This window comes from Trachurus trachurus (genome assembly GCF_905171665.1).
Source record: "Trachurus trachurus genome assembly, chromosome: 2".
Lineage (NCBI taxonomy): Eukaryota > Metazoa > Chordata > Actinopteri > Carangiformes > Carangidae > Trachurus > Trachurus trachurus.
This window is the reverse complement of record NC_139914.1, coordinates 1221152-1236538: the sequence shown is the minus strand read 5'-3', so window position 1 is coordinate 1236538 and position 15387 is coordinate 1221152. Positions and strand designations below refer to the sequence as shown.

Sequence of the window (15387 nt, the reverse complement as noted above, 5' to 3'; positions counted from 1 at the left end):
AATCAATCAATGAATCCATCAGTCGCCACAGAGGAGACTGATGAAGGAGCTTCTGTGTCGGTAAAGCAGCAGCAGCACTGATTGGCTCAAACCTGTGACCTTTGATGTGACTGATAATCACACTTTACTGTCTGCTAATTATTCACAGAGGCCAAAGGTCAGTCAGCAGATACAGTACACTGCTGCTTCACCACACAGCAACAACAACACAGGGTTAAAACAGGTCAGAGCAAAAAACAACTAAAACTGGAGGAAAAGTACAAACAAAGACATGATAAATATATCATATAAAAATAAATACAGTTCTAAAACTCATGTTTACAACTGTTCAATTCAAATAAAACAAAGATCAATAATAGAAATAATGATTAAAGCAGAAGTAAGGGGAATGTTTGTGTTAATATAAGTCTTAAATAGTTCTATCTTCCGACAGCAATCACTTATCAGGGTTCCTACACAGTTGAAATTTCCAGATTCCATACTTTTTCCAGACCCTAATTTCCAGACTTCTCGGTAAAAAAAAAATCAAATTATTTGTGATATTTGAGTAAATAGATGTGGATAATATAAAAAAAAGCATGCAATCATTTGTTTGCATTATTCTGAACGTGTATGCCATTATGTAACCAAGTAATTTCCTGGAGATTGTAGCTAGGTATAATAGCACATACAAAATAATTAACCCAAATAACTTCAGATAAGACCAAACCCAGATAAATGTTAAGATAAATATATTTCCATACAATAGTTTCCATTTTCCATACTTTTCCAGACCTGGAAATGTATAAAATCAAATTCCAAACTTTTTCATACTTTCCATACATGCGTAGGAACCCTGACTTATATAGAGTGTTTGGTCTGAAACACGGGTCTGTCAGTCACTCTGCTCTGCTGTAAGCTGAGGAGAAAACTTTCCTTGTATCCTACAACCTTTATCCAATGAGGAGAGAGAACGGCATAAAGGGGCGGTCCTCTCTGTGTGTGCAGCCAAGGGATGCGCGTGAATGTGGTGACGTAGGGACGAGGGCGGGGACTGCTAACTCTCTGCTGACAGGAAGTTAGCCAAAACGACCGGATAGCTTACTTCTGCTTTAATGTGTAAAAGAACAGATGGTGAAATGAAACTCAGGATTTGTGTGATGCTGGGAAATCTCACCGTTAAGGAAAGAAAACAGACGCCGTAAAAGACAGAAAAGTCACTTATCAAACGTTTTATTTTCTTAATTCTTACATTGACACTTTACCCTGGAGCGGTTCAGACTCTTATTGTGAAAGGTAAACGTCACAGTCTCCGAGGTCAGAGAGATGAAACGTCTCTTGGACGCTAAAATGTGGTTCGTTAAAGTTTTGGATAATCAGGAGGTTTGATGACCACCTCCTCCTCCTCCTTCTCCTTCTCCTCCTCCTCCTCTTCCTCTTCCTCCTCCTCTGGCCCCGCCCCCTCCTCTCACCTGGCCCCGCCCCCTTGCGAGGCCTCCACCAGGTGGAAGCCTCCGTTCTCCTCGCGCTGCCTCTCCCTCTTCCGGGCCTGGACCAAACTGAACACCACGGCGCCCAGCGTGTTCCTGTTGGGCGTGAAGCCCCGCCCGCCGCCGCGCTCCATGAAGCTGGACCGCTCTTCGCGATTGCTCACGAAGTACGTCCGCACCTGACGGACGGACGGACAGAGAGGGGCGGACGGACAGGGGCGGACGCAGGGGACTTTATTGTTAATAGGAACATTTATTTCATTCTTTTTTCCACAAGGCATCAATCCTCATAAATAAAATCTACAAGGCTTTAAATACAGATGATGAATCCATAATAAATAAATAAATAAAAATAAAAAAGGAAACATAAATCTATTTTCTCCTGTTCATTCGCTAATAATCTTAAAGAACTGAAGGATTTGTTTAACTCATCTTTAAACCACACTTGTTAGGGAGATTTATTTTTGTACATGGTATTTGCACAAAATTATAACTATGTTTATCAGATCTGAGATTCTCTTTGAATAAGATAATTTATTCTTTATTAAATGGTGTGATATTTTCCATCTCATTGTGTAACCAGTCAAACAAAGTCTGACAGAACTGCGTCACCACTGGACAAGAATAAAAAAAAAAGTTCAATAGTTTCACTGTCTGCCTCAAATCCAAATCTCTTCTTCCGTGTTTCTGTAGCTGGATAATAAACACTGATCATTTCTAGCTTTTGCTTTTGGGGAGATCAGGCGTTTCAAATATTTAACATACTTGCTCTCATGTTTTAATGTTTATAACTTTTCCAAGATCAAGAAAAAGAACGTCTTTAAACATATTCCATGTGACTTTATTGCTGCATTTTTTATTTCCGATTTGAACTTGTCCAATTCGAATATCTAGTAACGTTATCTTAACATTTATTAGCCTTTATTTAACCAGGTCAGTCCCGTTGAGATACAATGACCTCTTAAAACAAGAACAAGTGCGATATGAAGCAGCAGGTGCAGCGTACTTAAAGCAGTGCGTACCAAATTTGGAATGAACTTTTGGCACGTTTAATAAGTAAGACTCGTTGGAACGTAAGCAGTAATTGCTTTGGGTATTAGAGATGTAATTACATAAATAGTGGGGGAGTGGACCCAAGATAGCTTTATAAATAAAAGTATGCAACATTAGAATGTGAAAGTGTGTTGTGAATTTGCTGAACTAAGGGAGCTGGTATTTCTTGGCAGATTTTTACTGTATATTCAATTTTTCATCAAAGGAATCAAGTTTCAAGACCCATGATTATCCACCAGGTCAGATACAAATAATATTTTCTCGTTTTTTATTTACTGCGGTTGTTCTCGTCTCACCTTGCCGTGGCGTTCGCTGATGCCTTTGACGTGGAGGCTGCCTCTGAGCTGCCGCAGGAAGCCGCGCTCCACCAGGATGCAGCTGGTGGATTCTGGGACCTAGGAGGAGGAGGAGGAGGAGGAAGAGGAGTTACAGACATGACACGGACACGAGGCTCCGCCCACAGACAGACAGGTGCGCTGCTCACCTGTATCCTCCCGCTGACCCCGGTGGTCTCCATCCTGCTCGCCATGTTCACCGTCGTCCCCCAGATGTCGTACTGAGGCTTGGTGGCTCCGATCACGCCGGCGATCACCGGCCCGTGAGCGATGCCTGGATGACGTCATTAGAAACGATCAAACCGAATCATCATCATCGTGTGTGTGTGTGTGTGTGTGTGTGTGTGTGTGTGTGTGTGTGTGTGTGTGTGTGTGTTGTACGAACCGACTCTGAGCTGGAAGTTGTTTCCTGTGTGTGTGTTGATGTGTCTGAGTGTTTCCTGCATGGCCAGAGCGAACAGCACGAGCTCGGTGAGGTGGCTCCACACGTCCTCACTCTCCTGAACACACACACACACACACACACACACACAGACACAGACACAGACACACACACACACACACACACTCACAGAGTGAGTGAGTGAGTGAGTGAGTGAGTGAGTGAGTGAGTGAGTGAGTGAGTGAGTGAGTGAGTGAGTGAGTGAGTGAGTGAGTGAGCGAGCGCTCAGATTTACAGAGGGACAGTGAAGTGGTCGCTCAGTCAGGAGACACCGACACTGACCCGTCTGTCCGGAGAGAGACCGGACGCCGCCATGTAGGAGCTGCCGATGGTTTTGATCTTCTCCACCTCCTGGAAGTAACACTCCTCCATCAGCTGCACACACACACACACACACAGTGAGGAAAAATGAGGACAGGTGACAATTGATCAAAAGTGAAAACAAGACAAATGCAGCACTTTGGATTGTTCAGTTTATTCAGAGTTCATTGAGTCTCATTCATGAAACATGAGCAGCTCGGATCTGTGTGTAAACCGTGTGCAGCCGAAATGTACGTGGATTTCCGCATTCATCAATCTTTTAGTAGCTACTCACAAAATCTACACCTGCTCCTGACTGTGTGTAGCACTTGTGTAAATGTAGGAATGCACAGAAATATTGCTTGTCACTGTTGAAAATTACAATTTTAATTCGCATTACTCTCTCTCATGTTCAAAATACGGCGATGCCTTTGAAACACGTCATTTAAACATGACAAACGATTAGAAATATTTGGAGAGAGAGACGTTTGAGGGATCGGACACGCACAAACACGTCAAGGCTCCATCTAATGATGAAAATAACCTGATATAAAACCGGAAAAACTTTTATTCCATAGATGTGCAGCTGATATGCGATGCAAAGTGTGTGTCGCTACGCGTTGCTACACGCTCGGTGGACGCACACTTCGTCCGGCTGCTGTACTTCTGTAGTTATGTGTATTTTTTTTCCCATGTTTCATATCGAACTCTGGCTTTAAATTAGAAGATTAATTAATTAAAAGATACTTAATTCACTAAATCTGTTTCTTCCCTCCAGCCTTTGACCTGTCCCAGTCACACCACGACTAACAGAAGAGAATTAAACATTTTTTCTGGACTCCACTTCACCCAAAATGACTTTGATTCCCGATCTCTCTCTTTTCTCTCTCTCCTTCTTTCCTTGTTTGCGTCATGGCCGCAGGTGAACAGGATGCACCTACCTCCTTATATGGTCGTCTTCATCTCCTTATATGGATATTCATGGGCAGAGAGCTATGCAAATTGATGATCACCGGGGGCGTGCTGTTAATTTAATTCATGATCTTACACGCATGCTTACGATGAAATCAGAGTTTCCCGCAGCGTTCATGAATCTGGAGTAGAGTTTATGTGCAAATCTACACACAGATTTACTAACATTTCATGAATGAGACCCATTGTGTGTGTGTGTGTGTGTGTGTGTGTGCGTGTGACCTCATCGAAGTCGATGATGATGTGGTTGAGGAGGCGGAGACACTCGACGTGCTGGTGGAGCAGCTCCCTCTCCTCGTAGAACTGAGAGAAGCCGGGCAGCGACGCAAACAGGACGCCAACTCTGTCGTACGACTGAGAGTACAGCTCCTACACACACACACACACACAGTCATCACCGGCTGCTCTGATTGGCTGACACACACCTGAGGACAGACAGGTGCAGCTGACCTCGTCGTGGCGTTCCCGCTCCAGGAAGTGCTGGGCAACGTGAGCGGGAAGGATGTTGAGCAGCAGACACTCGTTGTGCTCCCTCAGCTCCTTCATGTCCTGCACCTCCTTCCTCGCCTGGAGGCGCCACAGGAAGTCCAGCCGCGCCGTCGCCTCCAGCTGCCAACCAAGAAGAACAAGAACCAGTAGAAAGAGAAGGAGAACAAGGAGAACAACCATAGATATAGAAACGTAGATGCCGTGTTCCATACTGCCGAACAGCGCCATCATGCGTCTGCTGGCCGCCATTTTGCGCAGGACTGAAGTTCTAAATGTCGTAACCATGGTTGTAACCCCAGATTCTGATTAAATCTATTCATAGGCGTCATTTACGCTGGGGACATTAACTACATTATCCTAGAAGCAGCCGAAACAGTGTGCACGGCGCAGAGCTTCCTATACGCCGAAGCCAACTCGCAACAATGTAGCTTCAATTAAGTAGTTCTCAGACTCTTTCTGTCATCTCCCGGAATGGGAGGGGAATTTCAAGACGCACCGGGGGAAGGAAGGGGTCGACTGAACGATAAGACAGCAGCCAACAGGTGTATGCTTAATGTTTGGGTGCAACAAAGTCCCTGTTAACAAAATCAACATCTAATCTGTCCCTTCAAATTAAAGTTAGTGACTGTTTGGAGCAGCTGCAGTGACAGTTTCCTCATCTCTAAACCTGAGCTACCATCCGACCCTTCCTCACTCACGTCGTGATGATGGGACAAGGTCTCTGTATTGTATATTCTGTGTTTTTCCTCTCTTTAACCGTCTCCTTTCAGTTTTTGCCGGTCATCTGGTGCGCATCTGCTGTTTCTCTCGCACTTGCTCACTCGCTCACTCTCGATCCGCATATAAATGAATATTATATAAAAAATAAAAAGGAAAAAACACAGACGTGATCCCACGCTGCCGATTCTCTAATGTCCTCCTGTAGGAGCAACCGAGAGCAGCACAGGAGGCGTTTTACTGGTTCACCGGGTTCAACTCACTCACTCAACTGTCTCAGCTGATGCTCTGGTCCTGCGCAATATGGCGGCCCCGCTGACGTATCGCCAAATATAGAACGCAGCATCTACGTTTCTATATCTATGAGAAGAAGAAGAAGAAGAAGAAGAAGAAGAAGAAGAAGAAGAAGAAGAAGAAGAAGAAGAAGAAGAAGAAGAAGAAGAAGAAGAAGAACTCACGTGTCTGCTGTTGTAGAGAACGGCACCGACGAACATCGCCATGAGAACCACGCACACACCTTTCCTGCACAGGTGATGAGTCCTGCGAAACACAGACCAGAGCGTCATGTGACCTCACGCTGATGATGATGATGACAATGATGATGATGATGATGATGATGATGATGATGATGATGATGACGACAATACTGACGATGATGTCACACCTGTGTGTCTCGATGAGGTAGGTGTAGAGGACGGCGGCCAGCAGGAGGACGGCGAGCTTCAGCACGCAGCTCAGCCGGAGGAACACCGAGCAGGTAACCATGGCGATCACGCCGCTCAGCACCATGTACTGTGGAGGACGGTAACCGTGGTTACGCTCTCTATTATTTGAGTTTAAAACCAAGACGGGACGTTGGTGGTTGTTGTTTGAACGCACCTCTGGATGTGTGCAGATGTTGAGGTGCGTCCAGGCGGAGGTGGGCGGAGCCAGCGAGTCGCTGCTGTTGATTGGAGGGTCGGAGGCGTCGCACCACAGCTGGAGGGAGGACGGAGAGACGGCGGTTACACCTGCAGAGAGACAACAACAACTACACCTGGGGCTGACTTACGATGTCCGAGGAGGCCACGCCGAAGTTGACGGCGATGGCGGCGAGCGTGAGCAGCGTCCGCACGCTCTTGGTCTCGTGGATCCAACAGCAGAGAGACTGCAGGGGGGCGGGGCAACGCTTAAACTCCTCCCCCAGCGTCAGCATCAGCAGCACCGAGTAGATAAGACCGCTGACCAGCAGCTGGACGACCATCGGACACAACCTGGACACGAGACAGGAGAGGAGTCGGGTTGTTCGGTATACCGGCACTAGACTGGTACCGGGGTACTGAGGCATTTAAAAAGGTACTATACTGCGCTCAGATGGGACCAGTACTTTCATTTTGCGCCACCGGCAGCGGTGACATCGCCATGTGAAGTCGCCGCATTGTAATTTGAGCCGAGGCGATTGAGTGAGTGAGCGAGCCACAAACAAGCAAGGTGCTTTTTTTTTATTACCATAACAGCGCCACCTGTCCATGTGCCAGTGTTTGTGTGTGTGCGCCAGCGCGCGCGAGAGAGACGGGCCGCCACAGACTGCTGGTTGATAAGTTTCGTTTTTACCGCGCACCACTGGCATGCATGCTCTCTCTCTCTCTCCCTCTGTGTGTGTGTGTGTGAGTGTGTGAACACAGCGAAGAATTACAACTGGTCAAAATAACAAAAAAACACTCCATCAGTGTTTTCAGACCTCAAATAATGCAAAGAAAACAAGTTGATATTCATTTTTAAACAGACCACTAATGTTTTAATTTAGGAAGAGTTCAGATTAATATCGATGGAAATTTCAATTTTAATCCTGCAGCAGCAGTGACTGTTGCAGGGACAGACTGTTTGATTATTTACTGATGCATATGTTATAGTTCTAAGATTTTCTATTAAAATAAAGTCAATAATGACATGTTTCGTGTTCTCTTTTTATTTGGAAAAGTACAGAAAAGTATCGAAAAGTATCGAAAAACACTAGTGAGGAGAGGAGACAGGTGAGGACAGGTGAGGACAGTACCTGGGGGCGGGGACCAGCAGCTGGACGGACATCAGCAGCAGCAGCAGGATGAAGGAACAGACCATGTTGGACTTGAAGAGCTCGTCTCTCATCTGGGAGTACTGGCAAGACAGGACAGGAAGTGACATCATCACATCACGCCGATACACCTCAGACGAGTGAGTGAGTCGGGGGAGGAGGGGGCGTGGCCTCGTTACCTTTCCCTCCATGTGCGAGTCCTTGAACACCTGAGTGAAGGAGGTGATGTGCTCCTTCCTCATGCGCTCGCTGCTGCGCACCGCCATCGCCTGGCGGATCCTCTTGTTCACCTCCTGAGACCCCGACTTCTGCGCCACCACCTGATTGGGCAGGTGGGTCAGGGAGCCGTTGGTGAAGGTGGCGAGGATCTGAGTGGGGGGCAGAGGTCAGAGGTCACACACTCGCACATCCACAGACACACACACACATACGTTTGTTCTTCAAGCGTCCTCACAAAGTTCATTCCCAGGATGTCTCCGAACGGCAGCTCGGCGCTCCACGTCGTCAGCTCCTCGTAGCTCGGCCGCCTCGCTTTCGGCGGCTCCGCCTCCTCCCGCGGCGCCGGGCGGATCAGGTACGTGTCGATGTTGTGTTTGCGCAGCAGCTCGTTGCGTTCGCGGCCGTGCCCCGCCTCCGTCTCGTACAGCCCACCCAGACAGTCGAGGGTCGCCCGGGAGATGTGGATCTGCCTGAGGAGACGAGACGACGGACAGGGGGACGTCAGTTAACAAGAAAGTTTCCTCGCATAAACATTATGGGATGTAACTAAAAGGGAAAACGTTCATCTCAGAGGTCTGACTCTTTCTCCTAAAACCTGGAAAATTAAACTACAACTAAGACTATGACTAAATAAAAACTAGTCAATTCCTCTAGAATAAAAACTAAACTAAAACTGATTCATCACTTGTTGAACTCACTAAAACTAACCTGAAATATTAAAAAAAAGCAAACAGAAAAACTAAATAAAAATAAAAACTAATGAAAATGTTAAAACTATAATATAAAAAGGGCAAGGGGTAGTCAACATGGGAATCAAACCCATGATCTTAAGCCTTTGTGAATTGTAAAGTCAATGTAGAGTCAATGAGGAGCAGAGAGAGACATGGCCGCACTCAAGGGCTCACAGTTTAAATTCTGTAAGTGTCTCTGCTTTGATGAACACATTGTTAGAGAGAGGACAAGTTTGTCTACAACTGTGGAAAAAATCATGTGTGTAGAGTGTAAATTGTGGCCGTGAGCAGCGTGGAAAGAGAAAAGTTTCAGACAATTTCAGCTTCAACTTCTCCCACTCTAGCCGATGATGTCATCCACTCTGGCACGAACATTCCGTGCAATACACACCCATTATAATCTCAACATTTCTCCAGAAATGATGATCATGGTCATTGAACAGTGATTGATAAAAAACTATAATACCTATCAAAACGTGGATCAATACACAAATAGACGAGACTTGTGTCTACATTTTAAAGTTTAAATGGAGTCTCTAGGTGAAAGTATGCTGGAGCAGTAGGCGTTTGAAAAAGTCCAATAATTTGACCTCCTCCCATTCATTCTGTATGGGAAATTTTTTTCACAGTTTTTTGCAACGTGACCTCAATTATATTTATTTTATTTTTGTGTGTGTGTGTGTGTGTGTGTATGTCTGACCCGGGGACTCCCGCAGCCTCCAGACTGTTGGCGATGTCCACGTCCCAGCTCCAGATGTCAAACTGCCACTTCTGCAGCCCCAGGACGCCACAGAGGACGGAGCCCGAGTGGACGCCGATTCTCATGTCCACCTCCTGCTGCAGCTCCCGCCGCACGTACCTGCAGCACGCCGACAGACACACGTTAACGTCACACGTCTAGCAGCGTCACATGTTAAAAAGGGAGGCGGCGTAGTGCTGGCGTGTTGGTACCGTATGGTGTTGATCATGCTGAGGCCCATCTCCACGCAGCAGCGGGCGTGGCCGCGCTGTGGCTCCGGGACTCCAGACACACAGTAGTAACAGTCGCCCAAGATCTTGATCCGCAGACACTGATGCTCCTGAACGCAGCACGCAGGACGACAAACTTTATTAACACCAGAGTCATGAATCATATATCAATAAAGAGCAGATCAATCAATCAATCAATACAACAATCGCCACGAGGACACTGACCTCAGCCAGCCTATCGAAGCGTCCAAAGAGCTCGTTCAGAGTTTTGACCAGATCCTGAGCCGAGAGGATCAGAGACAGAGACGTGAAGCCGATGATGTCGGCGAACAGGATGCTGCAGGAGAAATGCATGATGGGAGTCAGGTGTGATGATGATGAGGATGATGGCGGTGGCGATGGTGGCGGCGGGGTCTCACCTGACGTCCTTGTAGTGGTGGATGTAGATCTTGTGGAACTGCTGAGGCAGCAAGTAGTCGTCCACCGCCGTCATGTCGGAGATCATCTCCAGCACCAGGAACCGAGGCAGGATGGACATGACGAGACGCTCCTGAGGGACACGGGTCCATCAGCCAATCAATCAATCAATCAATCAATCAATCAATCAATCAATCAATCAATCAATCAATCAATCAATCAATCAATCAATCAATCAATCGAGTAATTTATTGGTTGATGACACACACAAAAAAAACAATTTTTCTAAAGTACAGTTGCTATTTGCAGGTGTTTCTGTTAAAAGGTGTTTTTTTTTTATGAATGAGCCGTAACTCTCTGTAACAGAAGGAACTATTTGTTTGGTTGTTCACGGGGACACGTTTCTGTGTGACACCGCCTCAGTTTTATGTATATATATATATATATATATATAAATAACCCAGTTAGATGGAACAGAAATATGCGTTTATTTACTGATTCTCCGTGTTTGCCCAGATTGAAACTGAAACTAAAACATTGTTGTACATAATTCGGATTCTGTAATGCTCTTTTGTTTTGTATTTAACTTACAATCAATTGTTGTTTCCTTTATTTTGTATTGTTTTGTATGTAATGCTATTAAGCTAGAGTATATTAATGTTTTTTCTTTTGGTTTTGCGTTGCTATTTGTGTATTTACCTTTTATAGGTGAGGTTTAAAAAGAAGCCCAGAGTGGCTTTCTATTACCTACCCCGCACATGTTTTATTTTTATTCTATTTTATTATAAGAAACAAGATGGAAACGGTACAAAGTGTGTAGCCTACTTCTCTTGTGAATGAAGAAGAAAATATGACGGAGTATTAAGGCCACATTGAGATATTTCTTTTTTCACAGACTTCGAGAATGAAGTTATAGTTTGACGAGAAAAAAGTCATATTACCACCTCATGAGAGCGTGAAAATGTCTTGCCAATATTCGAGCGGTGTTTCCGTTACTTGTTTTTTTATTACGATATTTAGGTTTTGTTCATTTCTAGGTGTTAATGTAAATGTTGATGTGTGTGTGTCTCCACCTGTCTCTGGTTCTCTCTCTCCAGACGGACGCGTCCCTCGATGCAGCGCCGCGTCTCCAGGAAGGACTGTCTCTGCGTCCGGTCCGACAGGTAGTGGATGAACAGCCCGGCCGTGTTCATGGCCAGGTAGAGCAGCACCTTGGCCAGCACCTGTCTGACGAAGGTGTGGTTGTCGTAGTGACAGAAGACGTCCACCAGCAGGTGCAGGACGGAGGTGGTCGCCCCGGCGACGATGGACCAGAGGAGGGGGAGGGGCAGCAGGTTGTAGGTGGAGAAGAGCGTGAAGAAGACGTACCAGGAGTGATCGCTCTCCGGCCAACCGAACACTCCCACCAGCACCTGCACGGTCTGAGACAGCCAGCTCACCACAGACAGGTACCTGAGGGACAGACAGGTAGAGACAGACAGGTACCTGAGGGACAGACAGGTAGAGACAGACAGGTAGAGACAGCCAGGTACCTGAGGGACAGACAGGTAGAGACAGACAGGTAGCTGAGGGACAGACAGGTAGAGACAGACAGACAGGTATATTTCCCATGGTACCTCAGCCAGTGCGGTGACAGCATCAGCTCCCTCCTGGCCAGAGCGAGGACGCTGATCGCCACCCACATGACCAGCGAGAGTCCGGCCAGCCAATCACAGGCGGCGCTGCCGCGGCCCGGCGGCCAGCTGAGCAGAGCGATGAGCAGCCGCGTCATCAGGTCGATCAGGTTGGAGACCACCAGCGACGTCCGCCGCTGCCCGGAGGAGAACTGCTGGTACAGCTGCTCCAGCTCGGCCGACCTGTCGACACGCCGCAGGTCAGCGCCGCTGCCACCGCCGTCACCATGGCAACATCATCATCATCATCATCATGTGTGTGTGTTTACTTGAAGGTGTGCTGCAGGGCGGGGATGAAGACGCCTCGCACCGTCGACCCCACCGACACGAAGAACTCGGCGTCTCCCAGGGGGTCCTGCTTCGTCTTCTCCGTTGCCGTGGTGATCCTCGGCATCGCCGGGTGGATGCGGGCGGCCGACGACCGCCGCTTCTGCCAGAGGTTCCCAGAGGACGCCTTGTTACGGATCTGCCTGTAAGACATGACATCGTTTCTACCTGCTGATGACATCACTGACGTTTCTACCTGCCGATGACATCACCGGCCCCACCTGTTGATGTCGGCGATGTAGGCGTCGGTCACGGTGATGCGGTGGCGTCCTCTCTCCAGGCCGCCGGCGAGCTTCAGCGAGTACATGTTGTGCTGGTCGATGATGTTCCTGACGGCGTTCTGCCACATCAGCTGCTTCCTGCGCAGGCCGGGGGCGGGGCTTACGGCCGCGCTCAGGGAGATGTCGTTGGGCTGACGTATCGTATCGCCGCCGCCGCCGCCGCCGCTCTCCACCGCGCCACAGTCTTCACCGCCTTCCTCCATGGCGCCGCCGCCCATCTCCTCTACGACCTGAGCAGAGCAGGAAGTGGAAATTAAACTTTATTAACAACACATCGAGATCTGAGGCTGCTGCTTTTATTTTGGCGGTGACAGTGGCGTTGTGGCGTTGTAAACACGGCGGCGCTGTGTCAGCTGGTGAGACCGGGTCAGAGCCGCATCACGTGGCGCCGGTCGGGTCGCGTCCAGGTTTCAGGACTAAGACAATCAGATTAGACTCAGTGACCTGATGCTGCTCAGCAGGAACTTCACTGCGGGCCAAACCTCATTTAATTCACTTAGCGCTTAATTAGACAATAGGTTCGTTAGCCTGGACGAGAACGATGACGTCACTCCTTTGTTACGAGGAAATAAAAATAAAAAAAACGCATAATTATTACGTTTAAATTCACAAATTCATGTTTTTTTTTGTATTATTGAAGCAGCTTCAGTGTTTTTACTTCCACATAAAGATGACGTACAGGTGCATCTCAATAGATTAGAATCAATTAAAAAGTTTATTTATGTCAGTAAATCCATTAAGAAAGTGAAACTAATACATATATTCATCCATTACACACCGAACGAAACATTTAATGTCTTTATTTGTTTAATTTATTTTAATTGTAGGGATTGTGGCGTCATGAAGACCTAAAATTCAGTATCTCAAACTATTTGAATATTGTAAAAGATCTATTAGAAAAAACATTTTTGATATGGAAATGTTCCAATATTATTATTATTTATGATACAAATATGACTTGTGATTGATTTTGTCCTGTGGCATATTTTGTTTTTCATATTTCAATACTTTTGTTATTTCTTTTTTATTGACCCTTGGTGCACTTTATGTTGTTTTTAACTTTTTAATTGTTTTGCAGCCAAATAACATTTCATTGCATAGTTCACTAAAACTAAAACTAGCAGTGAAAAAAATATTTTAGTAAACTGAAATAAAAATGAAAATGAGTTTTACCAACAACTACAATGAAAAATGCAAAACTAAACTAAAACTAAACTGAAATTAAAAAAGCAAACTGAAAAACTAAATAAAAACTAATGAACATTTTAAAACTAAGACAACCTTGATATGCTCTTATGCAGTGACAATACTGATGCTGAACATGTGGAGCAGCTGTATGAGCTGCACATGTCTCACTGTCTGACACCAAACAAAGAGATAAATTATCTCTTTAAAAACAAAAGTGCCAGATTTGCTGTTTGAACTCGGAGCTAAAGAGTGAAGCTGCAGCTCTCACCTGTTGAAGGGGCGGAGTCTGTTTCATGCAGATGAAAGTGAGCGTGACACCAGCGATGACGTCGTCGGGTTTCTTTGCTTTTCTCTCTCGTCCTTTTGAATTCTCACTTTCTGATCCTTTAACACCATCTCCTCTCCCCCTCCTCCTCCTCCTCCTCTTCCTCTTCACTTCCTCTCACTCTGCTGCATCTGGTCTCACCTCCATCCCTGGATCCGTTTCCTCTCCTTCAGCCTTCATGAACTCGTCTCTCGATGTGTCTGTTCAAACGTTTTTCTTTTCCTGCAAAGTTCAACAAACAAAAAAAAACAGAAGAAATTAAAAAAACAAACTTCAAAGTCCAGATCTGAGATTTAACGTGTGATTTATTTACCTTCATGAAAGGAGAGGAAGCAGACGACGAAGCTGAGGGGGAAGAAAACAACAGGAGAAGAAACAGAGAGAAGGAGGTAGAGAGGTGGAGCAGCTTTGTGTAACAGGATGATGTGAAGCAGCAGATGTCTGAGTGTGTGTTAATCCCACAGGAACCCCTGAAACAGAGACAAATGGCTGCTCATTAATAGGCCAGATTAACTCTGTGTGTGCCCAGGTGCATGATGGGATTGGCAGACCTCCAACCAGGTCAGGCTGTGTTTCAGTGTTGTGTTCAGCAGAGGGGTCGGTTGGTTCGTACAGGAGAGCAACAAGTCATGAGGCAGCATTTCAATTATTTACATTATCGATTCATCTATCCATTATTAAACGATTATTAATCGATTAGTTGTTTGGTCAAATTTCCTCAAATGTCTTGTTTTGGCCATAAACCAAAGAGAGACTCAGTTTATTGTCATAAAGGAACAAAGAAACCAGAAATATTCACATTTAAGAAGCTGAAATCAGAGAATTTTGACTTTTTTTTTAAATTAAAAAACAACTCAAACCGATTATTAGATTATCAAAATAGTTGACGATTAATTTAACCTTCAGGGCTATCAAGGACATTTTTGTTTTCATCTTCTTTTGGCCACCATTTTTTCTGTGTTGGTGATAGTGACACAACTTTTTGTAATGAAGCCTTTCTCGTGGCAAACTGTTGAAGTCTTTTGATTTGCCTGTATTTCCCATTATATAGGCCTAACTGTATAATGGGAAAATAGCACTATCTGCTGGTAAACTGTAAAAATGAAAAATCTGACAATTTTTCTTCACTGAATACATGATTGTGTTAAAAAAAATGTGGTTTATTGGGAGTTTTAATGAAAAAAGGAGACAGATTTTATTTTAAATCCCCCAGTCACATGACATTTGTTTTTCAGAAAATAACTAACTTTTGTGTTTTTTTCATTAAAAAAGGTGACTTCAAGGAATCAAACTGGCATTTCAAGGGTTAAAATCCTCAGAATTATTGAATATTTGGTAGTTTTGGACAGAGGAGAAGTGGTTTAAGAGACTTATGCAAAAAAAAAAAAAGTAGAAAAATATATTGATCTCTTAGGTTTTAGAGCAGT

At 45.5% G+C, this 15387-nt stretch overlaps 2 protein-coding genes across 2 annotated transcripts in view; one reads left to right on the top strand and one right to left on the bottom strand.

Moving 5' to 3' along the window:
• Positions 1–15387, top strand: part of LOC310997657 (NLR family CARD domain-containing protein 3-like) — a gene marked incomplete at its 5' end in the record, with an annotated part of 366988 nt that overhangs the window by 226959 nt on the left and 124642 nt on the right. The window lies entirely within an intron of this gene.
• On the bottom strand, positions 1448–14140 carry LOC310997400 (adenylate cyclase type 8-like; the record flags this gene model as incomplete). Its single annotated transcript, XM_083987078.1, has 23 exons — positions 1448–1648; positions 2819–2917; positions 3007–3131; positions 3243–3357; positions 3582–3674; positions 4794–4940; positions 5022–5180; positions 6236–6317; positions 6442–6569; positions 6657–6755; positions 6829–7030; positions 7813–7913; positions 8010–8198; positions 8285–8519; positions 9481–9639; positions 9732–9859; positions 9975–10086; positions 10169–10299; positions 11240–11618; positions 11783–12022; positions 12109–12309; positions 12388–12677; positions 14102–14140. 23 exons carry the CDS (start codon positions 14138–14140, stop codon positions 1448–1450), a joined length of 3654 nt encoding a protein of 1217 aa, XP_083843204.1.